The 27,297-nt window shown below is 51.1% G+C and overlaps 1 protein-coding gene across 2 annotated transcripts; it reads left to right on the top strand.

Annotated features, from left to right (window-relative positions):
* Nucleotides 1-373: 373 nt before the first annotated feature.
* Nucleotides 374-25,189, top strand: FBXO31 (F-box protein 31). Of its 2 annotated transcripts, XM_058034229.1 has the most exons (10): nucleotides 374-752; nucleotides 8,209-8,280; nucleotides 10,080-10,166; nucleotides 13,852-13,928; nucleotides 15,283-15,450; nucleotides 16,065-16,139; nucleotides 17,423-17,532; nucleotides 18,198-18,351; nucleotides 18,905-19,266; nucleotides 20,514-25,189. In XM_058034229.1, exons 1-10 carry the CDS (start codon nucleotides 374-376, stop codon nucleotides 20,734-20,736), a joined length of 1,707 nt encoding a protein of 568 aa, XP_057890212.1. In that variant the 3' UTR covers nucleotides 20,737-25,189. The 2 variants fall into 2 exon arrangements, with proteins under 2 accessions (XP_057890212.1, XP_057890211.1); XM_058034228.1 differs by lacking the exon at nucleotides 10,080-10,166.
* Nucleotides 25,190-27,297: the final 2,108 nt, after the last annotated feature.

Genomic DNA, 27,297 nt, shown 5'->3' with positions numbered 1-27,297 from the left:
GGAGTGTCTGTTTTTTTCATGGGATTGGAGCAGGAAGCGTGACGGGACGCGGCGAACACGGCCCCAGCCCCGCACCGGCCCGCAGCGCGGCGGTTACCGGGCACCGGCCCCGCCATGCGCACGGTCCCTCCGCCCGCTAGGGGGCGCGCACGCTGGTTGTGTCCGTTGTGCACCAGGCGTCCGCTACCTGCGTGGGGCGTGGCGCGGCTAGATGCGGAGGCGCTGATTGGAGGAGCCGCGCGGTGGGCGCGGCCTAGCCGCGGGGTGGGCGGTGCTGATTGGCGGAGAGCTGCAGTGGGCGGGGCCAGCGGCGGGCACGGGCAGCGGCCGGCACGGTGGCGCGCCCCGGAGCCGCGTCAGAGCGGCGGCGGCCATGGCCGTGTGTGCCCGGCTGTGCGGCGTGGGGCCCGCCCGCGGCTGCCGCCGGCGCGGCGCCGCCAGGGAACAACGCCGCGGCAACGCCGACAGCGAGCCCGACACCGATACGGACCCCGAGGAAGCGGGAGGTGGGGCCGTCACGGAGGACGATGAAGCCGCAGAACGCATTGAGGGCGGGCGGCCGCTGCCGCCTTCTGTCGAGGCCGGCCCGGCCGGGCGGGCCCCGCTGTCCTTGTTGGAGCTGCCCCCGGAGCTCCTGGTGCAGATCTTCGGCTCCCTGCCCGGTACCGACCTGCCCAGCCTGGCCCGGGTCTGCACCACCTTCCGCCGCATCCTCCGCACCGACACGATCTGGCGGCGGCGCTGCCGCGAAGGTACCGCCCGCCCGAGGGGCCGCCCGGGCCGGGGCTGAGCGGGGAGCGCCGCAGCGGCCGCGAGGGTGCGGGAGGGGATGGGCTGGGGACCCTGAGGGGCTGGAGGTGCAGGGTAGAAAGCAGATTTGGGGTGCGGGTTGTGGGGCCGAGGCTCGCAGGGCTCCATGTGTGCGGGGAGGAGACCTGGGCACGGCTCGGGTCCCCTGGGACACCGGCCCTTGGTGGTGGCGCTTGACTTGAGGCAAAGGGCATCGAGCTGGGGGTGTCCCCCGGGGGAGTGGGATGGGAGGTGATGCCTCCATGTAGAATGTCCTTGGGGAATCCCGAGGACTGGGAATGCTCAGCGCCTGCACCGGGGAGGAAAGGGGGGACCCTGGGATTCCTGGAACCACGGGGGAAGCACCGGGAGCTGCGTCCGGAGAGGCCGGGGCTGGGTAGGGGCATCTCTGGGGGAGTACAGAGCCTTTGGGGAGTACACAGTGTGGAGAGGTTCCAGGTCCAGGTGTGCGTTTTCCAGGAATGCTCCGGTGCCAGGACGCTGTGCTGCAGTAGTGTGAAGGCCTGGGAGGTGTTTATTCCTCTGTGATGCTGCGGTTCTCCCTCCTTACTCCTCATCCTCTTCCTCCCACCGCTGTGCCCTGTGTCCTCTGTTTGTTATTTCAGTCGTGTCCCGCCTCCCGAGGTCTGCCTTGCTGTGCTCATCCTCTCTCCAAGCGCTGCCATCCTGCCAGGGGCTCCTGCTGCCAGCACATGAAGTCATGTGTATTTTCCTGTCTGCTTTCTGTTTCTAATAGCAGAGAGGGCACGGGGATGAGAGGTTTGGGAATGTCAGTGGCTGCCTGCAGTGGGATCTGCTGGAATGCCTGAAACCTTGCAGGAATGAATTTGTGCCTTATCAGCACTATCCAAGAACCTTTGGACAGCACAAAGGCTGCACCTGGAAAATGTAAACCAAAGCATTATTCCATAGTTCAGCATTGTCCCAATAATTTAACATTGGTTTTAGGAGACAGGCTAATGAAATGGTGTTAATTCTTTGCTTATACTTCTCTAGTGATGTGGAGATTTGTGTGTTTGATGAATGGTTTGCAAAACTTCACTGATTCATTATTTTAATAGGTTGTGATCCTGGCCAAATGTGTATATAGAAATTTATGTCACTTGTAACTCTAGGCTAGGTTGGCTTGTAAAAAGACTTACTGAATTAGGTCTGATGGGGATTTACATTTATTTATCAAATTCATGTCTTTTCTGGGGATTTTCTTTCCAATGGATAAAGCTCAGCTGAAATTTAAGGAAATGAAGGAAACAGTGGAATTTTTATGGCTAAAACTAATAACCTGGACAGGAGGGAAGGTATCAAGACAACACTTTTGTCTATGGCCCCCTTAGCTAACTGCCAGGTGAGAGGTGTATAAACCAAATTTTGATTCTGTTGGCATGTAATGTCTCCAGTTTCCCAACATATCCATTCCAAGCAGTGTCAGAGAGAGCTTTGGTGGCTGAGGAGGATCCTGTGCCCAAGGCAGGTGCCCAAGCTGTGCTGAGCAGATAAGGGGCAGTTCCTGGCCATGGTGAAGCTCATTCTGAACCTTTTAACCAGCTCTGGTTTTCCAGGCAGTTCCTCAGCTGGACTTCTCAGGCTGTTTGTGGTGCTTTGCATTCCCTGCTGAGGTAGGACTGTAACTTTGAGTGGTTGTACACACAAGGATAAAATTGGGCATTATTTTATAGGTAAACATCAGGTGTTGGTACATAAATACACATTTAAAACTTAAAATATTCTGTGCTGTGTTTCTGCACAGCCATACCCTGTGTGATAGTCAAACATAAAATGTAAACATAAAATGTGATTTTTTTTTCGTAATATTTTCCAAAACCAATTTTAATTCCCATCTGAGCTCAGTGTTTAAGTGTGTGTGTTTGTGTCTGCCTGAGCCTTGTTGTGAGGCTGCATGTCCTAAAAACAGCACCAGAGCACGTGTGCCCTGCTGGTTTGTTCACTCTGATGATCGTGGAGTCACAGAATATCCTGAGCTGGAAGGGATCCACGGGGATCATCCGAGCCCAGCACCGTGTTCCAGGAGTGACTGGGGAGCTTCATCCTGCTGCCAGCTGCATGTGCAAAAGCACTGCTGTTTTTAGGAGTGCAGGGAAGAGCCCTGGAACAATGAGAACAGAGAGGAGCTGCTCTGGGAGAAGCTGTTGTTGCAGTGCTTTGTTGTGGCTGTGCCCCAAGCTGGATGGAGCCCTCAGTCCTTGCAGTGTTGATGTCTTGCTCTGCCCTGGGCCAGCCCAGCTGCAGATCAGTCTGAAAACGTGCTGTGATTATTCCAAGTGTCCAGAGCATTGTCTGCCTGAAGGTGGAGTGGCTTTTGTGCTGCTGGAGCCCTGGGATGCAGCAGGGGGGAATTGTGTGACACTGGCAGAGCTGTTGTCCTTTTATCATTGCAACTGTTTGGGGTAAACAATGTCTCTGGATTGCTTCCTTGGCAAGGGGAGGGTTGCAGTCACTTCCATGTTTTCTATAAATAGGAGATTGCTGATCCCTGCAGCAGGAGCAGAATTAAAGTCATGTCACCCTGGCTGGTGGCCTGACCTACCTTGATTAACACCTCATAGTCCATTTTTAATCTTTCATTTCTTTCATCTTTAACCAGAACAGGGCAAGTGCAGCAGAGCACCTGGGAACAGAGCAGCAATGCAGAATAACCAGTTCTAGAGCTTGGAGGAAAAAACTTTTGTTTGTGAAAACAACCTCCAGCAGCTTTTGGGCCTGCTGGAAAATGTCAGCCAAGGTGCTGAAGTTTGTGACCTTCAGGTTGTGTGGAAAGAAGGGTGGGAAATGTGGTTTGTGCACTCAGTGAGGAGACTTTTGGGTGAGGTTCAACTCTTAAAGACTCCAAGGCATCCATGCAGGAGTTTGATGCACAATTCTGCCACAACAGGAACCATTTCTTGCAGAGCTGTCCCCTGGTGAAGGTGGCTTTCATAGGTCACAAGGCTCCAAACTGCCTTGGTGTGATGTGTAAACGTTGTGTGCTGTGTTAGTCTGGCTTTTCTTCATCTCTGATGACTCTCCTGGCTTTTGAACCCCAGCTTGGCAGTGCTTGGCAGTTCCTCACTGCTCAGCACTCTCAGCCACCCCTCAGGGAGTCTCAGACCTGTCTGCAGCTGAAGCTGCCCCTCCTCTGCTTCAGGGTTTCCACAAATTGGGTGCATTTATTGCAGAAATGCAATATTGAAATCTCCTGTTCCTTGATGGTACCCCCAGGCCTTCCCCTGGAGAAATGTTTGGGAGAGGAGTGGATGTGTTTTAATCAGATTGCTCAACCTTTGGAAAGGGGAAACCAATTCCACATTTGTCCAGCTGGTACTTCAGAGCTGCTAACCTGAGAATCCCCCATTTTTGTGATATCTGGAATATTCCACTGAGTTTTTATCCTCTCTATTCTATGTCCAGCCTTGTGAGCATGCATTTATCCAGGGATAATTGGAAGATGTGATTAGCCAGGACACAGTGGAAGTTCAGTAATGGTGAAGGGAATCAAGCTCTGCCAGACATCCTCATTTCCTCTGAATTGTGGATGTGCAGCTTCCAGCAGCTCCCTGGGGCTGCCATGCTGGGAAAGGCAGCAGAGAAGCAGGAATTTGGGCTTTGATGTGAGCACAGAGTTATTCCCAACCTTTTAAACCCCAGACTGGTCCTTGCAGGGTGAAGGGGACACAGCTTCTGTTGGGGAGGAGCAGGGAATGTGAGGCCTGGGAGTGCTGGGGCAGGGCAGGGGATAAATGATAAATAATAAATGCCACTTGCAGAAGTGCTGGTGCAGCTCATAGCAAATGGAGATTGCTTTTCCAATCCCTAAAATCCCGTGCATGTGGCCATGGAAACAGCAGCATGTCCCTGTGTTTGGGGAATCAGCACTCCTCAAACCAGCAGCCTTTCCAGCTGGTCACTGGGAACCTGAAAACCAATTTCCATCCTTGCTTTGCCAGCAGGATTAAACAGCCATTTTCCAGGGGTGTGAATTTGGTGTCTATTAACTCCTTAAAATAAAAATACTTTACTCAGTGAGCTCTTGCACTGAGATACATTTCCTTAAAATAGATTTAATTGCACTGAAGTGGAATTTTCCAGGAAGCTCGAGCCCTTCAGAGCTTTCTTGGAAAGGGATTTCTGTTCTCTGTAAAGAAAACCTTACCAGATTTATTTTTCTCTCATTATCTTGGAGCCCTACTTGCTGTTTATTTATGTTCCTCTTGCCTTCTGGGTTAGAAGGAGATGGCCTTTCTTGCTTATGATATTTGGAGGGGGTTTTTTTTAGGCACTGTGAGCCAAAAAATTGATTTTTTCCCATAAAATGGCCATGCTGGTGTGAGCAGCTGGGTCAGAAGAGCTGCAGTAATGCACTTATGGAGCTCAGCCATCACTGGCATTTTCACTTTCTGTAGCTGTTTGCTGACCAAAACAGGATAAGAAATAGTTATAAAATGAGTCTTAAACCACATTAGGATGGGATTTTTTTTTTATAATACTCTTTTGGATATCTAGTGACAAATAATGTGTAGCAATATAAAAATCTTCAATTTTTGTATTATTTAAAGGAGATTATTTGAATCTTTCCAGGTGAGATTGGAATTACAAGCACTTCAATAACAGTTTGGCTTTCATAAAATTTCACTGCAGGTTGTCATGGAGCTGTGACATCAAATCCCTTCCCAGGTTGTTATTTGGAGGAAACTGCTGCTGGTGGCTCTCCCATGGCACTCACCTGAGGGATTTATGGATTAGGAAGAAGGTTTTGGGGAACTGTGGGAAGAGGGAATGTCACTCTTGGGGATTCCATTTGTGGAGGATCCTCCAGGTGTCTCCTCTGGGATTTGCAGTCCAAATCCCTTCCCTGCCTGCAGTGCCCAGGGCTCCTCTCACCTGTCCTGCTGATGCCTTGGGAAGGCTGAGCTGGAACAGAGGCTGGACAGAGCTACAGAATAAAGCAGGGATTTATTGAAAGGATCTCCTCAATGGCTCCACCTTGGGCAGCACAAGAGCCCAGCCAGGGATGCACCCAAGGTGAACCAAAATGGTCCCAAAATGAACCCAGGATGAACCAAAATGAACCCAAGAGGAACCAAAATGGTCCCAAAATGAACCCAGGATGGACCAAAATGGTCCCAAAATGAACCCAAGATGAACCAAAATGGTCCCAAAATGAACCCAGGATGAACCAAAATGGTCCCAAAATGAACCCAGGATGAACCAAAATGGCCCCAAAATGAACCCAAGATGAACCAAAATGGTCCCAAAATGAACCCAGGATGAACCAAAATGGTCCCAAAATGAACCCAAGATGAACCAAAATGAACCCAAAATGAACCCAGGATGAACCAAAATGGTCCCAAAATGAACCCAAGATGAACCAAAATGAACCCAGGATGAACCAAAATGGCCCCAAAATGAACCCAAGATGAACCAAAATGGTCCCAAAATGAGCCCAGGATGAACCAAAATGGCCCCAAAATGCACGAGCGCTCCCGGGGTCTCTCCCTGGGATCAGTTCTGCTCCATTTGCACCTTGCAGTTCATTGTCCCATTCCAGCTTTAGCCCCTGCAGTCCCACCCTGCTTGTTTTTCTCTCTCCAGCCCACGGTGTTTGTGCTCTGGGGCTGAGATTTGGATCATTTGTCCTTGGTGCCCAGCTGGAGCAGGAATTGTTTTGTGTCCCTGCTCTGTGCACAGAGCTCAGCATCCCCTGATGTGAGCCCAGACCCACACACTAAAGCAGCACAGAATGTGAAAAACAGAAAATCTAAAACCTGAGGCATCCCTGGGGCCAGGTGAGTTTTGTTCAGGTGCACAAGAGTTGCCTGATCCCAAGCCCTGCTGTTCTGCCCTTTTCCAAGAACTTTCCAATCAGCTGGGGACTTTGCACGCTGTTCCTGCCCCCCCTGGATGTGTTTACACCCCCCTGGATGTGTTTACACCCCCCTGGATGTGTTTACACCCCCCTGGATGTGTTTACACCCCCCTGGATGTGTTTGCCACCCCCTGGATGTGTTCACCCCTCACTCTCACGTGCAGAGGGCAGCTGGGAGCCAGGAGGGCTCTGCCAGGGTGGCTCTGCATTGCCAGGCTCTCGGTGGCTCTGCAGCACTCAGCTGGCAGAGCCCCAGCCCTGAGTGCTTTGTTTGTGCTGGGCTCTCCTCCCTGCCAGCTCAGCTCTGCTCACTGTGCTCCCCCAGCCCACCTTGGGAGCCCTCAGAGCTCCCTCCAGCAGGGACTCTGCCACTGCCCTTGGCATTTTTTGGTGGAGGGCAGCATGTTTATTGTGCCCCTCTCACCCTTGCTGCTTTGCCAGGGTGTGCACGATGGGTATTCCCTGGAGACAGGCTGTCACTAAACCTCTCTCATCCTTTGCTTGCATTTATAGACAGGAGGGGGCTGAATTAATTCAGGGAAACTCCTGCTTTTCTCGTGTTTGGAAGCTGAGTTCTCCTGCAGCAGGTTTCCAGCGTTAGATGGTGCTTCACAGCCACAGTTGTTGATTCAAGGATGCTCAGCTGAGGATAAATTTGGAATTTAATGGCTTGATGAAGGTCTGCAGAGATACAGTTTGGTGTCAAATATCTGGCAGGTGTTTGTGCTGCTGAGGAAAGCTGCTGTTTGATCTGTGCTGTTGATGTCTTTGATGTCTCTGTACTCAGATCTGTCAGGGTCACTGCAGCAGGGTGGCATTGTCACTGCTGATTTTTTGGGATCTCCCTCCTCTCAATTCCTCCCTCTGCTCTTCTGAGAATTCCTGGCATAGAGACATTAGTACTTGCTTTTATTTTATTTTTTTGAAGTTTCTTAGAAGTTTGACGTTGACTTCCTGAAAATAAAAGAAGAGAATCTCATTTTCTGCTTCAAAGCTGCTCCCAGATCTCCAAGTCCCTTTGTTTTCAGGGGGTTCTGGAAGCAATCAAAGGCATCTGACTGCACAGCAGCCCTGTCTCAATCTGATCTGCTTTCAGTGTAACCATATTTGTACATGCTGGGGCCTGTTTTATGTCTGTGTTTCATTCTTTTTTGAGCCTGTGACCTTTCCTTCAGGATCCTAATAAGCAGTTTTCCCCGTCGGGTACCTCAGTGAGGGAGGATAATTGCTGCACACAGCGGTGACTTGCTGGGAGCAGGCACACAATCCCAGCTGCAATGGGGATGTCTCCCACATTTCACACTCCTCCTGGCTGAGATGTGAGCAGCTGGCACTTTGCTGGGTGTGCTTGTGGCAGGCATTGCTTCTGAAATGTCTTTGGATCTGCAGCGGAATCACATCAGGTTTTTAAAGCGAAAATCAGATTCTTGGCGTGCTTTGGCAGCTTCAGGAAAGCACAAATCAGATCTCAGTAGTTGATGTCAAGGCTCCAGACCTTTTTGTGCCAGAGTTGACCCTTTTTTGCTGTGTTGTTGCAGAATATGGGGTGTGTGAGAACCTGAGGAAGCTGGAGATCACAGGAGTGTCCTGCCGAGATGTTTACGCCAAACGTAAGTGAGAAATCCAATCCAAACCTTGCTCAATTCCAGTTCTGAGAGCACAGAAATGATGAGTATTTATTCAGCTTTGGTGGCAGAAGTTGCCCAAACTGACTTGCAGGGGTTTCATTGGGAAGTTGATGTGTTTGGAATTTTATTTAATACCAGGAGTTGGGATTTCTGTGCCTCCCAGTTTTTTGGTGGGAAAAGAGGATGGAGTTTCATTTTTAAATGAAGTTTATTGAGGGGTTTTCATCCTGTTTTGCTGTTTTCAGATCTTGTTAAGGAATTAACTGGTATTTTTTCTAAGTCTGGAGCTCAGTGAAAGGGAATGGCTGTAGGAGAGTGGGAAAGGGATGAGCATTCCCTGAAGGAGGAGAGTCTGGCAGGAGCTGCCTGTGTGTTTGGGAATGTCTGTGGGTGTGGGACCCTTTAGAACCCTGAAATACCAATGACCCATTGATCTTAAAGCTGGGAAGAAGAAGAGGTAGAAGAGCTTTAATCCCATCTTTAATAGACTGTGCTGAGCATCCACAGGAAAATTATTTCATCACCTGATATCTGTCTTTCCCTATAACACTACACTAGGGATGGAACTGCCTCATTTTCCTGGCTGGGAGGCCTGAGTGATGCTGAGCCAGCACACAGATGTCCCCAAAGGAATCCCATTAACCCTTGAGGCCTCCCTTAATTCCCATTTAATCCCATATCTTGGTATGGTGACAGCCACGCAGCACACACCAAGTCAGATCTCAGCTCTTCATTGCCATTTTTAAGTGGCACAACACCTCTTCATGACCTGCAATCCTTTTTGCTACATATCTTCCATGGTTCAGAGATCCTAAAGTAGTATTTAGTGCTTTTTATGCACAAGTTGTGGGTAAAAATGGCTTCACTGGCTCAGGACAGTGGTGACTCTCCAGCCCAGTATCTCCCAGCCATGGCTGTGGGCAGGGAGGCTGAGGAGAGATGAGCCTGTGGGATGTTTTCCTCAACATTCCTACTGTTTCCAGCTTTCCAGAGTGTGAGCAGGTTATTCACTTAATAACCTGCAATAAATCTGTCTCACACATAAGTTTCCATGAGTAGTCTTCAAATCCATGGCATCCATTAGCAAAGGGTCACACTTGATGTGTGAGAACACCCCTGAGATGGCCTTTCCTGCCCTTCTATGTAGGATCTGTGTTTGTACCCACCCAGCAATCCCAGGCAGGGATGGTAACCCCAAAGTGGGAATGCCTGGCACCTCTTCCTGCCTTTCATGGTGCCCCAGCTCAGCTCAGCTCAGATTCTGCACTTTGTCCTGTGCCAGGAGCAGTTTGCTGCTGGTGTCGCCCCATTTCTCTACTGTCCCATAAACCTCTTTAATTGCACGGGAGTTAATTTGGGATTATTGCATTTTCCATTCCCTGAGTGTGTTTCTGTGAGAAATGCTGGGGGAGAATGGGAACTGAGCTCAGGTGCCTGAAAGCAGAACTGATGCAAGGCCCATGCAGTGACTTCTTGAGGCAGCAGTGCAGAGTTTGAGGAAGGGCTTTGATCCCACTTGGAGTTCCCTGGATGCCATTTGAGGAAGGACTTTGATCCCACTTGGAGTTCCCTGGATGCCATTTGTAAATAATGTCTGTGGGAACCTGGAGCAGCTCTGTGTGAAAAGCCCTGCTCAGTGAGGCTGAGGGTGACAGAAACAACTGGAAGCAAAGTCAGGAGAGAGCTGGGCTTCCCTGCATGCCTGATGCAGATCCGTGGAGGTGTTTGCTGGTGCCAGTGGAGCAGAGTTTGCTGGCACTCACGCTGCTCTGTCTGTTCAGGTATAAACCCCCGGGTGAAGTCGGGGCGGTTCATGCGAATCCTGCCCGACTACGAGCACATGGAGTACAGAGATGTTTACACCTGCCGTACGTACCCGCTGCTGCTGCTGCCCCCAGCACGCCAGGCTGCTGCATGGACTGTGCCCTGCCCCGGGGCAAAGCACTGGGCTGGCCCTGGGACAGCAGGGACGTGCCACCAGGGGTGGCTGGAGTGTGTCACGGGAGCACCGAGACCCCGCGGGGTGACAGCGACAGCAGGGCGGGCACTGAGGGCTGCTGGGGTGTCCTGGGGGGCTTCTTGGAGCATCTCTCACTCTGCTCATTGGGAATTGCTCCTTTCTTGGAGGAAAGAGTTCAGATAGCCAGGTGAGGCCTCCCTCTGGGCTGGTTCACTGTCACCCTGGTTTTTTAAGATTTTCTAAGCTTTCTGATGTGGACATTCTTATAGTGAACTTTCTCACACACTTTGTGTAAATAACTCATTATTTTGCATTCCTTTATGGAGGAAGAGAGAGTTGATGGACTGTTGGTTTGACCATGTCATTGGAGAGGTGTCACTGTCACCCTCCAACTGCTGTCACTTTTGTAAAACTATAAATATTGGAGTCAGAAAATAAACTTCCCTTTTTTCCTTCACCTTGAGAACGGTAGTGAGCTTATATTCTTTCATGTCCTATAGCAACAGTCCACAGTGAAATCCACAGCCCTTTCCAGGGAAAATGCTGAGTGTTCCCACAGTAATTCCCCCCCTGCACACTCAATCCTTTCAAGCACCATCTCTGTCTCTAGGAAACGTTCTGCTAATGTTTTAAACATTGTGATTTGCCTTCCTCACTTTGGATAACCTTTTTTCCCCTCCTCATGTTGTGTTGAGGGAGGAATAGTTAAACCCTTGGAGGTTAGTGTTCAGCAGGAATTGAGGGGGAAGGACTGGTTAGTTTACATCAATTAAGGAAGCCAGGACTATTTGGTGTTTATTTAGAGGGGGTGTTGAGCTGTCTCTGATGCTCCTTTGGGTCTGCAGAGTTTGGCAGACTGCAGTTCCTAACCCACTGCTGCTTGGGAATGGAGTTTTTCACACACATTAATCAGTGGATGCTGCAGAATTCCCTGTGCTGAGGGGAGCAACTGAGCAGGGACCATGCAGGGGAGGTGGTGCCTTTAGTGTGAGTCAGGATGGACCAGCAGCAGGGCTGCAGCAGGAATTGGGACAAAGTTTGGGGTTTGGCAACCTGGGATGCCTGTTCTGGAGCTGGATGGGATGGAGAAGCAAATCCAAGCTGCAGGATGGATTCCTTTGGAGACTGGATGTTTGCTCCAAACTTAAAAATGGCATTTAGTGCTGTTCCCTCAGTTGTTATTCCTTTAGCTGCAGCCCCAAATTTCTGATGTGCCCCTTTTCTCTTGGAGAGAAGCTTGGATCGTTGACATTGGTGATTTTAGAGGTCTTTTCCAGCCTGAATGATTCAGTGGTTCTGAGCCCATGTGGTTTAAGATGCAATGGCCCATTTCCCCTTTTTCCCCTCCTGTGCTGTCAGGATTTTCCATGCAACTCTTCCTTAGTTCCTGTTCATGCAGGGTCAGCCAGGTGAGCTCAGATCACTTTCCCCAGGGGTTTAAGCTCCCCTGGATTACTCTGAGCTCTTCCCACGAGCAGGTCAGGTGTCACCAACCAGGGCACTGCTTTCATTGCTCCAGCTCATTTGGCTTCTTGAGACCTTCCTGCATCCAGGAATCTGGGGGAATTGCAGTGGATTAGATCTTTCCTGGTCAGGACGTGCCCCAGGCAGCCTTTTGTCCGTGGGAGCTTGGCATTCCCTGCTTTCCCAAGGCCATTCCCAGCTGGATTCAAGCCCCCTTCCCATCTGGAGGGTGTGCAGAGCTGTTTGTGGAACGTGGGGAATATCCAGCCTGGGTTTAGGCTCTCCTGGAGCATCCAGTGGATGTGGTTTTGCTCCTTTTGGCAGGAGGCTTCTCCACGACTGAGCACAGGCAGTGGAAAAGCTTGGAGAAAAACCCAAGTGCTGTTTTCTTTCGAGGAGCAGGAAGGGAAATAGATGCCAGATCCATCCTGTGTCCTACCAGGAGCAGCCAGAGCTGGAATTCATCAGGTTTTCCCTGCAGTTAATATTAGCTGCTGTTTTGCTGGAGCTCAGAGACAGCCCAGGCCTGAAAACTGAGCTGTGTTTTGAGACTTGTTTGGGCCTTTGGCCAAGCACCAGCATTTCCCCAGTAAGTTCTGGAAGTGAATGGCATTTATTTTGGCCTCCTGTGTTCAGAACTCAGCTCTGTTTCCTGAAATTGCTGCTAACAGGAGCTGGGCTAGGAGAGACATCCCCATCCCCCTGGGACAGCTTAGTTTTCTGTCCTAAAAAATAATAATAATACATTAAAAATGGCTGGGTTTTATCAGCTCTGTGGCAGCGTAGAAGACAGAGTGTGGTGGGTGGAGCAGCTCATGCCATTAATTATCCTGTAATTGCTGAGCTGGGAATGGGGTTTGCCTGCTTGCCTTAGAGTTGTTTGTGCTGCCCTTGGTTCCCTGGGTGAAACCAGGCCAGTCTGAAATTGTTTACTGCCCAGGAAAAGGCTCCTCCAGGCCAGCTGGCACCAGCTCTGGGCATCCCTCCCTGCCATCCTGAACTCCTGTGCAAGTTCTTGCTTTTGGTGGAATAAAACCACTCCTGTAGTTGTTGCTGTCTGAAGTAATTAATGCACCCAAGCTGCTGCAGCAGCTGCACTGAAACACAATTCTTGTTTTAAATTAGTGCAAACCCAACCCTGTTATTCAAGCCAGTCCTGGAGGTTACAGTGAGTTACTGTGGCCCTCTGAGTTGGCCATGGACATTGAAAAATCAGTGAAATTTCTTCCTACCATGGAAGAAGGAATTTCTTCATGGAAGCAGTGTGCATGCTGCTGTTCCTGCCCAGAATGCCAGAGTGTGTAATCCCTTCTTTTGAGGATTGCTGGTTGTGTGAGGAAAGCAGAAGGACAAAAGGGAATTAGATGGACAGAGGAATGGCTGTGTAAGGACTGGAGGTGGATCCCATCTCTAAGCTTTCCTCACCACAGGAGGTTTAAGATCATTCTGTAAAAGCCTTTATTTCCTGCTTGCTGAAAATATTCCTCTATTTAGGTGGGATTGGAGGGACTTGAGATGAGAAACAGGGAAGCCTCAACTGCTAGAGTAGATTTTGAGTGGGTTTTGGAAGCAGCTTTTGGGCACTGCTGAGGTGTAGCTGCTTCTGTAGAATTTTTAAGGCTGTGACTGATGTGACCACACCACCAGATTCCCAAGCTGGAGTGATCCAAGTGCTTTGCCCTTGCTCCCAGTGGCTGTTTCTGAGGATGCTTAACTCTGGAGCCAATTTTGTCTACACAAGGCAGTGAAATGCTTTCAAAATCCTCCAATTTCCCTGTTCCTTCCTGCCTTCCTGCCCTTCCCTGTTTTCTGTTGCTTTGCAGTGTGGAGCATTGAGTGCATTTTTGGTAACTGGAGGTTGCAGATGCTTTTATTTGTTTTCAGCTCTGGTTATTACATCGTGTGATTTGCATTAATGGGCCTGTGTTGCAAAAGTTTGTTGGGAATTCCTGAGGTAGGTGAATTCCACAGGGCCGGGAATAAAGAACACAAATTGTGTGAGCTTGGGGGAGGGCTCAGCTTGTCCACAATCACTTTTCCTGAGTGAATGCAGCCTGGCAGCAGGGATTTCATTCCCCAAATCCCAAATTCTGGGCTGGAAGTGCTGATGAGTGTCTCCCTTTCCCCAGTGCTGCACCGCTACCGGCACATCCTGGGACTGTGGCAGCCGGACATCGGGCCCTACGGGGGACTGCTCAACGTGGTGGTGAGTCAGGGCCTCACCCTGGGCCTTTTGGGGCTGGGAGCTGCTTTTTCACACTTTCCACGCCTGCCAGTGATTCCCAGACAACCAAGAGGTCTGAACAGTCAGCCTTGAGTGGGTGATTTGGACACAGAGGGTGCTCTGTGGTTCTTTGCTGGTTTCTCTTAGGTTAGGCATCAGGAGGAATTGCTTCACAGGAAAGGTTGTTAAATACAGGAGGGGGCTGCTCAGGGGAGGAATCCTCATCCCTGGAGTGGATGTGGCACTCATTGCTGTGGGTGGGGATTGCTCACAGGCTGAACTCAATGGTCTTGGAACTCTTTTCCTGCCTGAATGGTTCTGGTATTCTCATCATCACCAGACAATTCTTTTATATTTCAGCTCCACACCAAACAGCCCCAGGAGCAGGTGGAAAACATGATCAGGCTTGATTTAGAGTTTGACACTGATATTCCAGTGGCTGGCACAGAAATCTGTTCATTTACTACATTTTCTCTGCCTGCAGCTGAACCTTTTGCAAAGGGCTTTGCAGTTGTGTGGTTGGCAAATCTTTACCCCAGCCCTGAGACTCATGCATCAGGTGTGGAGTGACACTGGTGCAAGATGTGTGGAGCCTGGCAGCTCTGGTGCTGCTGAGAGGAGTTAATGAACAACATTTGACTCTGGGCTGTGAGAGCTGAGGCAGGAGTTTGCCTGGAGCTCTCATTCTCTGCACCAGGGTTCACCAAACTGCTGGCCTGAAGTGAACAAATCACGAGGCCTTTGGGTTTTGCAAGATTCTGGGGCATGAACTGGTGTAAGAGGGCATCCAACTGCATCAATACTTCCCCTGTGACCTTGTAAAGACTTTGTCTGAGGTCTCTCTGTTTGGAGAATATCCTGCCTGTATAAGAGAAATTCCTCTATCCTGAGGGAAAGGATTGTTAGGTGTGCAGGAAGGGGCTGCCACTTGTGCCCCTCAGTAGAGGAGAGCTGCTTCCTGTGTTCTCTGAGTAATAAAACTAAATAATTCCTCATCTAAAAAGCAGGGATAGTCATGGGAAGTAGAATATCTGCCAGCAGGAGCTCTCAAACCAATTAGAGCCTGACTTGCTGTGTGGTCTTTCCCTCTGGATGCTGCACTCCAGGCAAGTCATTTGCAGCAATAAAGGCCTGAGCTTTTTCCAGTGGTGCAGGAAGCCTTGTAAAGAAACCCTCCTCACCCTGGGAGTGCATATGGTCTGGGTTAGTGGCTGGAAAGCTGTGTGGGAATGCAGCAAACTGTTCTGCAGCTCCTGGGCCACGAGAGGCCTCAGAGAGACTCCTAAGGAATCGTGCCAAGCTGATCCCCTGGGCTCTGTGTGCTGTCCCTGTGCAGGTGGATGGTTTGTTCATCATTGGCTGGATGTACCTGCCCCCTCATGACCCTCACGTGGATGATCCCATGAGATTCAAGCCCCTCTTCAGGATCCACCTGATGGAGAGGAAATGTGCCACGGTGGAGTGCATGTATGGCCACAAGGGACCTCATAATGGCCACATCCAGGTGAGCTGCTCTGCCTCCCTTGTGTGCACTTTGGCTCTGGAAATGGATCCATCAGGAAGCTGGGGGAATTTTATTTCAGAGAGATGGCTTTCACCACCCTGCTGTGTGTGTGGGCAGCAGCTTTACTCTCATTATGTGTCTGACAAGTTGTGTGGGCTGTTCCCTGCTCTGAATCTGTTCCCTGGCTGTTGTGCTGATTTCTGTTGGGCTGGGAGCACCAGGATGTGTAAGCTGGCCTTGGGCAGCTGCTGAGTGTGCCCAGGCAGACACAGACCTGTTCTGCAGCTCTCTCCATGGTGACACCTTGAGAAGGGGATGCAGCATCAATTGGATGCTTTGAAAAGCTTCCTGACAGATTTTCTTTGAAGGAGGAAGCTGAAATAGGGAAGCAGCTTAAAACTGTTATTTTCATTTGAGTGCATTGAGGTTTTATTGCTTTTATTTCTCTGTTCTGTAGCTGCTGCACTGGGTGGCAGTGAATGATTTCTCTGTTGTAGTAAATCCAGTAATGTTTGTTTTGTAAAGCATTTACTGGGAGCAGTCTTAGCTACATCATCCCAAGCATCTCTAGACAGGTGTGTAACGTGTTCAATTCTCCTCCCTGGTCACTACAGATCGTAAAGAAGGACGAGTTCTCCACCAAGTGCAACCAGACAGATCACCACAGGATGTCAGGGGGCAGGCAGGAGGTGAGTGCTCTGCCAGGGCTCTCACTGAGCCCCTTTGTGTGTCCCCCTCAGCTGCTGCCCTTCTCATTTCTGTGTGACTGGGCATGGATGAACCCCCAGGCTGGGAGCTTTTGGCTCATTCCCTGTTTCAGGCAGTTCTGTATCAAGGTGCTCTTTGATCCCCAGCACCTTCCTCCTGTTTTGGTAGCAGAGCTGTCCAGGGAGGGTCAGCAGCACTCCAGGCTCTGATCTCAGTGCCATTGCTGTCTGTTTAATTAAGATCTTTCAAACACAGTGAGCACCAGCTGCACTTGGATGCCTGCTGCTCAGTGAGGCACCTCCCCACTGCTTGCCTTGCTCGAGGGATTAAAAGCCTCATTTGGTTGTTTCTCCTGTGTGTGTCAGCTCTGCCCAGCAAGGCAGATTCCTGACTGAAAGAGCTGTGTTTAAATGCAGGTAGAAATGGCAGGATGAATACCTGTGCCAGGTACTGCTGTTTGCTTCCAGCTGGTTCCACGTGACAAATCTGATATTTCAGCCACTTTCTGAGGAGTGCTGGAAAATGTCTGTCTGCTAATGGGAAACAGCTGGGTGAAAGGTTTAGTTAAGTGTTTTCTGGTGCTGGAGCAGATGAGAAATGCTTTAATACTTTCAAAGCTCCAAGTTAAGTGTGCGTGGCTTTATGGAAATTGGAGGATCTGGCTTGGGAAGATAAAGGAGGCAGGTTTGGAATATCACTTGGCAGGCTGCTATCTCAGTGTAAGCTGTTATCACACCAACTCATGGCAGGGTATTAACTTGTCAGAGCTGCAGTAGGGGTACTTCAGGAGATGCTTTCAAAGCACCCTTTGGATTTAGATGCATCAGTATTAAATCAGCAGGATTTAACCTCCTAAACCTTCAGTGCTTTTCAAAAGCTTTTTTCTTTTATGTTGAGCATGTCAGGGCAGGGCACGGGAGTCAGCTTGTGGGCACACAAATGAGTTACTGTGAGAGGAAGAGTAGATGAGCCACTTTGCAGTGACAGGCCATGCTCATGCCTTTATTCTGAGGAGGTTTTTGCTTCTACCTGGGATTTATTTGAAGGAGAGCCTGTTTGTTGTGTGATCACCATAATCACTCTTTGTTCAGCATATTTCCAAACTTGTTCCCAAATCCAGCCACGTTTCCATGTCCTTGGCAGAGGAGGTGCCCTGTCGGTGGCTCTGCCAGTGAGATGTGTGTCACAGAGTCACACCCTGAAGCCACCCTGGGGCACATCACTGAAGTGGCCTCATCCTCCCCCTTTTCTCCTGGTGCTGCAGGAATTCCGTACGTGGCTGAGGGAGGAGTGGGGTCGGACGCTGGAAGACATTTTCCATGAACACATGCAGGAGCTCATCCTGATGAAGTTCATCTACACCAGCCAATATGAGTAAGGGCTGCTGCAACTTCACACTCTGCACACTCTGCAGCATTTTTCCCTGAGATGAGGTTTTCCATGGGCTTTCACAGCCAGGGGAATGTTGTGTCTCTGCAGTGCTTCCCAGCTGTACAGGGAGATGAGGTGGAATGACAGCAGTAGGAATAGGATTCCAAGTTCTACACAATAACTATGCACAGTAAGGTGCTTTTGAGTCATTTAACTCTGTTTAATTTGAAGACAGAGCAAATGCCTGTGATCCCAAGGAGTGTCTGGCTATTATCCATATTAGTCAGTGTGCTCTGTAGTGCAGGAATTAGAGAGTCCCTGAGAAACTGGGGATTTTAACCAGCTCTCCATGCTTCTATTAGCAGGCACCTCACTGTAGCAGATGTTTAAATATGCTTCACTCTCAGGTTCTCTGGGAATCTCAAGGGCTGAGGAAGTTTCCTTGCTGCAGGAATCTCCTGCTGTGCTCACAAGGATGGTGGGGAGAGCAGCACAGAGAGGGAGGGGGGAAATGCTTGCAGAGCTCTAAAGCAAATCCTGAGCTTGCTGCAAACACAGATCCTGCCTGTCTTGACAACATCCCCAAGCTGCTGGAGGAGCAGAATGCAAACACAGTGCTGCTGGGAAGGGTTTTTTCTTGATTTCTGTGATGTTTTTCTCTTGCACAGCAACTGCCTGACGTACCGGCGCATCTACCTCCCCCCCAGCAGCCCCCAGGACCTCATCCAGCCAGGCCTCTTCAAAGGCACCTACGGGAGCCACGGGCTGGAGATTGTCATGCTCAGCTTCCATGGCAAGAAAGCCAAGGGCACCAAGATCACTGTGAGTGCATTTTCCTGTCTCTCAGGTGCTTTGTGGAAGTGCTCTCAGTGGGTGTGCAGGAGAGGTTTCTGTCTGGGAGCTGTTCCCCGTGGGGATTGGTGGCACTGGGTGAATCTCAGCACACACACAGTGACCAGGACCTGCTTTGCAAAGTGTTCCTGGCTCCCCCTTCCTTTCCTCTCCCTTCCAGCTGCTTGCTGTGAGCAGCTGGTAGCAGGTCACTGGAGATCCCTTGTGTGTGTGTGAGGAGCAGGTACCAGATGTTGGCAGCTCTGCACTGAAGTCAGGCAGGGGAGCTCCTTTCCTCCCTGCAGGGAGGATTCTGCAGCTGCAGCTCTGACTATCTTTCACCCTTGCAAGTACAGCTTTTGATTTAAAATTCTGCTTCTGGGAAGGGTAAAGCAGAGATGGCCAAAAAGGTCCAAGCAGTGTTGTTTGTTTTTTTTTTTTATTGCCAGTTGGTGACTGTAGAACAGGGTGAACTATTAACAAGCTCAGGTGATGGCTCTGTAGCACTGGTGTGTGCAGCTGTGCTGTTCCCTCCTGTCCCTAGGGAGATCCCAACATCCCAGCTGGACAGCAGACTGTGGAGATAGACCTGGCACACCCTCTGCAGCTGCCTGACATCGAGACCCTGCGTGACTTCAGCGAGCTGTCCCGCATGGTGCTCGAGGTGCAGGAGCAGGTCCGGCGCGAGGAGCAGGAGCGGGAGCAGCGGCAGGAGGAGCAGGAGCATTCCCAGCAGGCTGCCTCCCAGCCTGCCAGCCCCCTGGGAGGAGAGGGTGCTGAGGGGGAAGAGACTGCAGCTGGGGCTGAGGGGACGACCCAGGACAAGGCCCCGGCTTCCCAGCCCTTCGTGCTGCCCACGGGAGTGATCTCGAGGAATGAGGATTATCCCCGCACCTGCCGAGTCTGGTAACTGCTGCTTTTATGGCTGATTCATTTTTGAAAGGGAGGGGAAATCTTTGAGATGTGTCCTGTATTTGTGTGCCCTTTACCTGCCTGTGGATCTCCCAGCCCCTTGGGCTCAGATTTCACAGAATCCCAGAATGGTTTGAGTTGAAAGGGACCTAAAATCCCATTTTTTTTTTTCCAGTCCTGCCAGGGGCAGAGACACCTTCCACTAGACCAGGTTTCTCCAAGCCCTGTCCAGCCTGACCTTGAACATTTCCAGGTCAGGCTGGACCTGGAACATTTCCAACCACAATCTCTGGTTCCTGCCTCTGCTGCCCAGTTTCCCAGGCTTTGGTTTGTTCCCTCTCTCACCATGCTGTCATCTGCCATCCCACTTCCTTGCTAGATTTACTTCAGAAGCTGGCACCTCTCCTCAATTCCACACGCCCCCAATTTTTTTTTTGGTGTGTTTTATGTCCCAGAGCTGCTCAGCTCATATATTTAGAACTGTTGAAGCTGCTTCCCATTCCCATGTGTGTCATTGATGTTCCTTGCCTGTGGGAACACAGTGCTCTCTCCCACCTTTCCCTGGCCTCTGGTGCCTTGGGGCAGCCCTGGCAGGTGCTGAGCACCCCAAGCAGGAGGTGCAGGCATGCAGAGAGCTGTGCTGAATGGGAGCTGGAGTTGGTGAAGCAGCACACTAAATGAAGTGTGGAAACAGAGCCCAAAAGCTGAGGCTTAGACAGGTGACCTTCAGCCAAACATCTGTGCTCATGGAAAAACCTACCCAGAGCTGGTTAATCCCAGAAGGCTCCTGCTGTCACAGCTCAGTTGTGTTTGGATAAAGCCCTGCTCCACCTGCTGCTTGCTCAGAGCTTTGCCTGCCCTTTATTCCTCCTCAGGTCCTGGTAGATTTTTGTGCTTTTTAGATTTTTTCTCTCCCTTGAATTGTGCGTGTCTGTTTGCGCTCTCAACGTGCCTGGGAGGATTGAACCTGTGCTGATCCTTGAGTTGCACAAGTTAATCTCAGATGGGTTTGGGGGCTGAACTACTGAAAAACCCAGCTTTGGTGTGCAGGTGCTAATTAGGATAACCCAAAGCAGGAACTTGAAAATAACAACGGGGAGTTCCTTGTCTCAATAGAAAAACCGAGTGTAAACCTCGCTTTTCTGTCAGAGTGCCTTCACCAGAGTTTTGTGCTGATTTGTAACTAAACACTGGGTGGTGCTGGCTGTTCTCACACCTGCTTTGTCCTCATCCCCTGGCAGTTTTTATGGCACAGGCCTCATTGCTGGCCACGGCTTCACCAGCCCCGAGAGGACGCCGGGGGTGTTCGTGCTGTTCGACGACGATCGCTTCGGCTTCATCTGGCTGGAGCTGAAATCCTTCAGCCTCTACAGCCGCATCAAGGTCTCCTTCCAGAACGCCCAGGCACCCTCCCAGGAGGCCTTTGATGAGATGCTCAAGAACATTCAGTTCCTGGCTACTTGATGGGTGTTTGTGGTGCAGGACAGGGCTCGGGGTGGCCAAGGCTGCTGCGCTCCCCAGCCGGGCTGGCCGGGGATCCTCGCTCTGGGTACCTCTGGATAGAAGCATGCACTTTGAATAAAGCCTTTGTACCCCAAATGTACACACATCCCTCTGCAGCCCTCCCTGACTGCCCTTTCCTCTGTGCCACTCCACGCTGCTTCCCAGCAGTCCTTGTTTCCCAGGCTGTGCTTTGGAGAGCTGAAGGATCCTGCAGAGGAGGGAACACACCTTCCTTAGTGCAAAACAGGAATGTATTGGGACAAACCCAACTTCTGGTCAGAGCTGGACAGAGGAACAGGCAGTGACAAAGCACATCCTCCTCTCCAGAGCCTTTCTGTGGGTGCAGCATTGCCAGGAGAGGTTGGTGTGATAACTTCATCCTTGCTCATTGCAGTGTGTGGTTTCCTCTGGAGAATCCCCTCAGCCAGGGCAGGATCCCCACTGCAGATGAGTGTGTGCAGCATTGGCCTGGCTTCTGGAGCTTGATGGATGTGCTGTCCCTGGAGCTCCAGGTCTGGCTGAGACCAGACATTATTTTTTCTCCTTTCAGGAGCTGGGTGTGGGACTGGAGATGGGTGTAAACTGCAAAAGCTCTGATGTGTTAGACTGGTTTGTACCTGAAAGGTTTTCTCTTGTAGAGTGGATCTGAAAAGGCACAGGAAGGAGCCAAAAGAAACCCAGGTGTGAGCTGAGCCCAGCAGGCTCCAGCTGGGCAGCAGAAGGTGCCACAGGTCCTGTGTGACCCCAGGGCTGCCATTCCTGCTCAGGTTTGCCCTTCAGAGTGCAGAGTGACAAGGGCTTGTCCTTGTACTGTGTGGCTTGTGGCTGCTGGAGTGGTGGGTGCTGTGCCCCACTCACAGAGCCCTTTTCCCCTTTCTTTTGCACTGTTTGATCCCAGATGGTTTTGTGGCAGACGTGAGCTCCAGTGAGAATTGTGTGCTGCAGGAGGGGAGCAGGTTCCCTTTGGCTGTGCAGGAAAATCCTGGCCAGTGAGTGGTGCTCACAGCCATCTCCAGGCTGTGAGTGGTGCTGGGAAACATCAGCACTAACTGAGCCCTTTGCTGCAGCTGCCCTCTGGCTGTGATGACAAACTCCAAGTCCCTTCTCTTCTCCCCAGATCAGTGTCTGACAAACCCCTGCTTGTTACAGCTCTGCAGTTTTAGGTCTGTGAATGTGTCTGGACCTGCTCTGGGAGGTTTCTGTGGAGAAGCTTCAGTCCCTGCCTGGTTCCAGTGCCTGTGAGCAGCTTTTGTTCTCACTCTCACAAGGGCTTTTTGCTTTTTCTGGCTCTCGTGTGTTCCCTCAGCTGTGTGAGAAGCCAGGCTCCAGCAGCAGCTCGTGTCAGTCACAGGATTCATTCCTGTCTCTCTGGACAGAGTTCTCCAAACCTCTGGGAATTTGAAGGTGATTTAGGGCACTTTTTGCTTTGTTTCCTGCAGCTTTGTGAGGAGTGCCTCAGTGTTGGGGTGAGGAGCTGTTTCAGGCTGGAGAATGAGCTGGGAAAGGCAGGGTGGTTGTGAGATTTCCTGCAGAAGGAGGAGCCAGCTGGGATCTCAGAGGGCTGGGAGGGAGGAAGGGGCTGCTCTGTGTGCCTTGGGTGGGCAGAGAGGGGCTGGAATTGGGCACCCCAGCCTTGTGCTGCTCCTGCCTGGGCTGCACAGAGGTTTCCACTTTGGTGCAGGTTTCTGGGACAGCTGGAGGTGTTCAGTGCTGGGTTAATGGTTGGACTCAATCTCAGAGGTCTTTTCCAACCTAAATGATTCTGTGATTAGGACTTTATTAGGTGTCTCAGTGGTCTGTTTATATTGGAATTTGCTGTTGGGCTGCTGCAGTTCTGCCTTGTGTCTGACAGCCCAAAGGGAGGGGAGATGTCCCCTTGGGCAGCTGCTCCCATTGCCTGTCCCTAAAGCCAGCTCTTCTTCAGCTGCATCTGTAGCTCTGATTGCAGTTTCCTCCCCACTTAATATCCCCACCAAAAAAAATCCTAAAGTTTTACACAACTGACTTGATAATTTTTGCTTTCAGCTTTTAAATTACAATTTTTTTTTTTAAATGGAGGTTAAAATCCAGATTGCATTGATTGCCCTGCAGGTACCTGAGGCTTGAGTCACTCTCCCAGGTACTGACCCGTGTGTAGCCTCTGTCCTGTGTCACCTGGGCAAGGTGTCCCCTGTTTGTTGTTGGCACAGGTTGTGCATCTGCTCTGCACCAGGCTGCCTGTCCCTTCTGAGCCTTTCCAGTGGCAGTGCCAGGGGTCTCCTGATGGCCAAACCTGCCAGGAGAGAAGGGCTTTGGTGGGGGCTGATGCCCTGTGGGAATTTTCCCAGCTCTGCCTTGCCCCTGTAGTGGCATCTCTTTATTTATAACTCACCTGGCTGGCCTCAAAATGTCAGGATAATTCCTGATTAAAGGGAAAACTGCAGCTACCCCCCTGGCTCCATTCTGTCTGGAGCAAAGGAAATAGCAAATTTTGTATTAATATTCCTCTGATGCCTTTTCTCACCTTCTGCTGCTCCAAGCCTGGCAGGCTTTTGTGGCATTTCAGAAGAAAACTCCCTCTGCTTTGGCTGAGGGTGAGGAGAGCTGAGGGGAGCATCCAGTGCAGATGGGTTTGGGGATGCTGGGATGCTCCTGTGCCTGTTCCTTTGTGCATGGCTCTGTCAGTGCTTCCAGAGCAAAGCAGGATAACATGGAATTAAAATCCAGAACCTTTGGGAAAGGGGAGGCAGATTTAGGATTTGCAGTTTGGGGATGCTCCTGCTTTCCCTGTGCTGCCAGGCCAGGCTTTGCTGTGCTGGGTACAGGCTGTACCAGCCCTGATTGCCCTCTGCTTCCCCAAGCCCCTCTTTTGCAGCCCTTGGGATCCCTGTGAGAGCTGTTGACAGGATGATGTGTGCTGGGGCCCTGCAGATGGTGAGGAATCTCTGCTGCCGCCGCCTCCCCGTCCCGGTGGCTCTGCAGGAAATCTTGGGGACAATTGGCTGGATTCCTTCAGCCCAGATGGGTGGGAAGTGCTGGCAAAGATGGAAAACAACTTGTCAGGGGTGGGAATGCTCTTGGCAGGAGCCTTTTGGATTGAACAAAGCCTTTGCAGGGAGGTTGCAGAGCCCCAGTGGCCACTGCAAGAGCTGGGGCTGAATTCTGGCCTGGGGACAGCTTGGGGACAAATGTCTGGTTCATGTGGGATGGGTTCTGCTCCATCCTGCTCCCTGTGCTGTCAGAACACATGGATTTGGCCAGCTGGAAAACAGGAACATCCAAGCCTCGCTTTGTTTGCCTGGTTTGAGAGCTGTGAATGTGCTGTGCTGAGGCTGGGGGGCACTCACTGCCCTCCACGGGGGTTTGTCAGGCTGGATTTCACTGAGGAGGAGGAAAAGGGATGGAATTGTTTGTGAATTTGGGTGTCAGCTGGGATGGGACAGCAGCACTGGGAGGGCAGCTCCTTAGGAAATGTGTGCTGGGGAAAAAGGGAATTAATTGTGTGCAAACGTGCCTGGAGGTGCCAGCTCCCAGGAAAGGCCCAGACCACAGCTGGCTCCTGTTCACTTCTCAACAAGGATGACTTCTTCTTGCTTTTTGTTCATTTAAACCTAGTGGAACTCGATGGGAGTGTTGGGTGTTGTGTGGAAATGGGTTGTCTAGGCTCAACTTGCTAGTTTAGGGAATGGTGATGTGTTAACTCTGTCTTGTAGCTGGCTGCTGACGTGGCCACTGATGCTCTGTGCTGTTCAGCCTCCAAAGGCTCCTGCTGCCCTTCCAGTGGGACAGGGAATTCATGGTTTGGGATGTGCAGTGGAGGAGAGAGGTACCAAACTGGGAGTGCCACTGACCTTTGGGTGCTTTGTGTGCTGAACTAAAACGTGTGGTTCTGGTTTTTGTTGGGATTGCAATCCCTGGAACTTCTGAGGCAAAGAGCACTTGGCTCTGACTGTGTTCATTAGCTTAATTAAAGCAATCTGCACTTTTGTTTTGTCATTGATTACTCCCCCTTCCCATGTGGATTTTGCACTCACCACTTTAACATGACACTGATGGATTAATCTGGGCATTTCCTGTAGGTTTTGAGTGTGGATAAGTCTCTATAAAAGTATTAGAAATGAAAGTGAAACATAAATCCCTGCTTTGTACAGAGGGCAGTGGGGGGAAACCATTGGACATGCACCACCACAAATATCCATGTGGAACATGAGAAATTGCATTTTAACCACCTCACCTGTCCAAGGGCTGGGGTTTTGCCTGTTCTTTTCTTGGTGGCTTTGAGAGGAATGGGATGTATAAAATGAACACCTGGCCTGCCTCACTGCGGGTTCTGGAAAGCTGAGCAAGCCCTGTGTGTTACTTTTACACCTGATCATTGTTACCCAAGGAGCCTTTTCCAGTTTCAAATAATAAAAAGCAAAGTTTTGTGAACTTAGTTCTGTTTGCTTCCTTTTTTCCCCCACTTTGTCCCAAAGGAGAATGTTGGGCCAGTTCCACCCTCCTGACGTGCAGCTGCTGGGGTAGGAAATAATTCTCCTTTTCTTGGGTGCTGGGTGAGCAGTTCTGGTTCCTGAAGACGTCAGACACACATCCCACAGCTCATGCTGTGAAATCCCAATTCCTGCCTTATCCCTATTTTCTGTCCTCTCCTTTTTGCTGCCTGTGGTCCTTGGCTCCTTCCCCAGCAGGTTTGGGGTGGCAGAAGTGACACCCAGACCCTGACAAAGCCTCCTGCCCTCCCAGGCCCAGCTTTCTCTGTCTGAAAGGAACCCTGAGGAAATCCTGGATATTTTTTCTCCCCATTCTTCCACTTGGTCTGAAAGGGATCAGCTGGCAGCAAACTGGGGATGAGGAGGGGGATGTGGTGGTGTCAGCCCCTGCTCTGTGGGGTCAGACTGAGAGTTGTCTGTGTTTCCTACCCTTTGAATTCACACCCACTCCAGCTCTGCTTTCCCAAGGGATTCTGTGGAAATGGGAGAGCTTGTGCCATGAGCTCAGCTGCCACCAAGGAGCTTTTCCTCCTCCTCCTGCTGCAGGTGCCAGCCCCGTGTTCCCTGTCCTGCCTTTCCTGGAGGGAATTTCATGCTTTGAGTTTTGCAGCCCGGTTTTGATGGTAAGTTCATGGCAGCTGATGGATTTTGAGAACAAGCCCTGGCTGTGGAGCTCTGAACTGCCCAGGTTCAGGCAGGAACTCCTCCTAATCCTTGCCCTGTGCCATGACCCAGCTGTCCTGAACCTCTGTGGGTGATGGGCTCTGCTCCAGGTTTAATGTCACCTTGTCCCTCCAGAGCCCCTGTGGGGTCAGTCCCGAGGGGTTTGATTGTTTGGGATTCAGTCTTGAGGGGTTCGGTCCTGTCCCGTGGGGTTCAATTGCGTGGGATTCAATCGCGTGGGATTCAATCCCGTGGGATTCTCCCCGAGCAGCCGCTGCCGGGCGAGGCTGAGCCGCGCTGTGTCCGCCAGGGGGCGCCTGGAGACCGGACACGGGATTGGGATTGGGATGGGAATGGACACGGACACGGACACGAGTGGGACTGGGGTGGGAATGGACGCGGACATGGACACGAGTGGGATTGGGATGGGAATGGACATGAGTGGGACTGGGATGGGAATGGACATGGACACGAGTGGGACTGGGATGGGAATGGACACGGACGTGGACACGAGTGGGACTGGGATGGGAATGGACACGGACATGGACACGAGTGGGATTGGGATGGGAATGGACACGGACACGAGTGGGATTGGGATGGGAATGGACACGGACATGGACACGGGTGGGATTGGGATGGGAATGGACACAGACATGAGTGGGATTGGGATGGGAATGGACACGGACACCAGTGGGATTGGGATGGGAATGGACACGGACACGCACATAGACACGAGTGGGATTGGGCTGGGAATGGACACGGACATGGACACGAGTGGCATTGGGATGGGAATGGACGTGGACACGAGTGGGATTGGGATCCACACAGACAAGGACATGTGTGGAATCAGGATCCACATGAATATGGACACTCGTGGGATGGGGATCCACATGGATATCACCGTGTGTCAGACAGGGATTCACATGGACACCGACACTTGTGGGACCGAGATCCACGCAGACACTCGTGAGATCAGGATCAAATGACATTTCTGGGATCAGGATCCATGTGGACATGGACCCTCAAGGGATCAGGGTCTACGTGGGCACTCGTGGGGCTGGGGGCCGCACAGACGTGTGAAATGTTGCACCCTGAGGCTCTTGGGTGAGGCCACCTGAAACCAGGAGGAACCTGTGGGACACTCCGGTGGGACTCAGCCCCTCTGTCCCTGCTCCAGCACCAATCCACTGTCCCACATCCCACCCCCCTCCAGCTGATCCCAAGGGAACCAGTTCCCATCATCCCATCTCCAGTACCTGAAGGACAACCCCAAATTCCCTCCTCTCTCTCCCTTCATATCTTACCTCTCTTGGAAGCATTTTCCTCCATGGGTCACTTCTCCCTGAAGCTTTCTGCCACCTTGTCATCCCTCTCCTCACCTCCAGGAACC

Source organism: Melospiza georgiana, chromosome 14 (genome assembly GCF_028018845.1).
Source record: "Melospiza georgiana isolate bMelGeo1 chromosome 14, bMelGeo1.pri, whole genome shotgun sequence".
NCBI lineage: Eukaryota > Metazoa > Chordata > Aves > Passeriformes > Passerellidae > Melospiza > Melospiza georgiana.
Note: the sequence above shows the minus strand (reverse complement) of the source record. Positions and strands in the feature narration are given on the sequence as shown.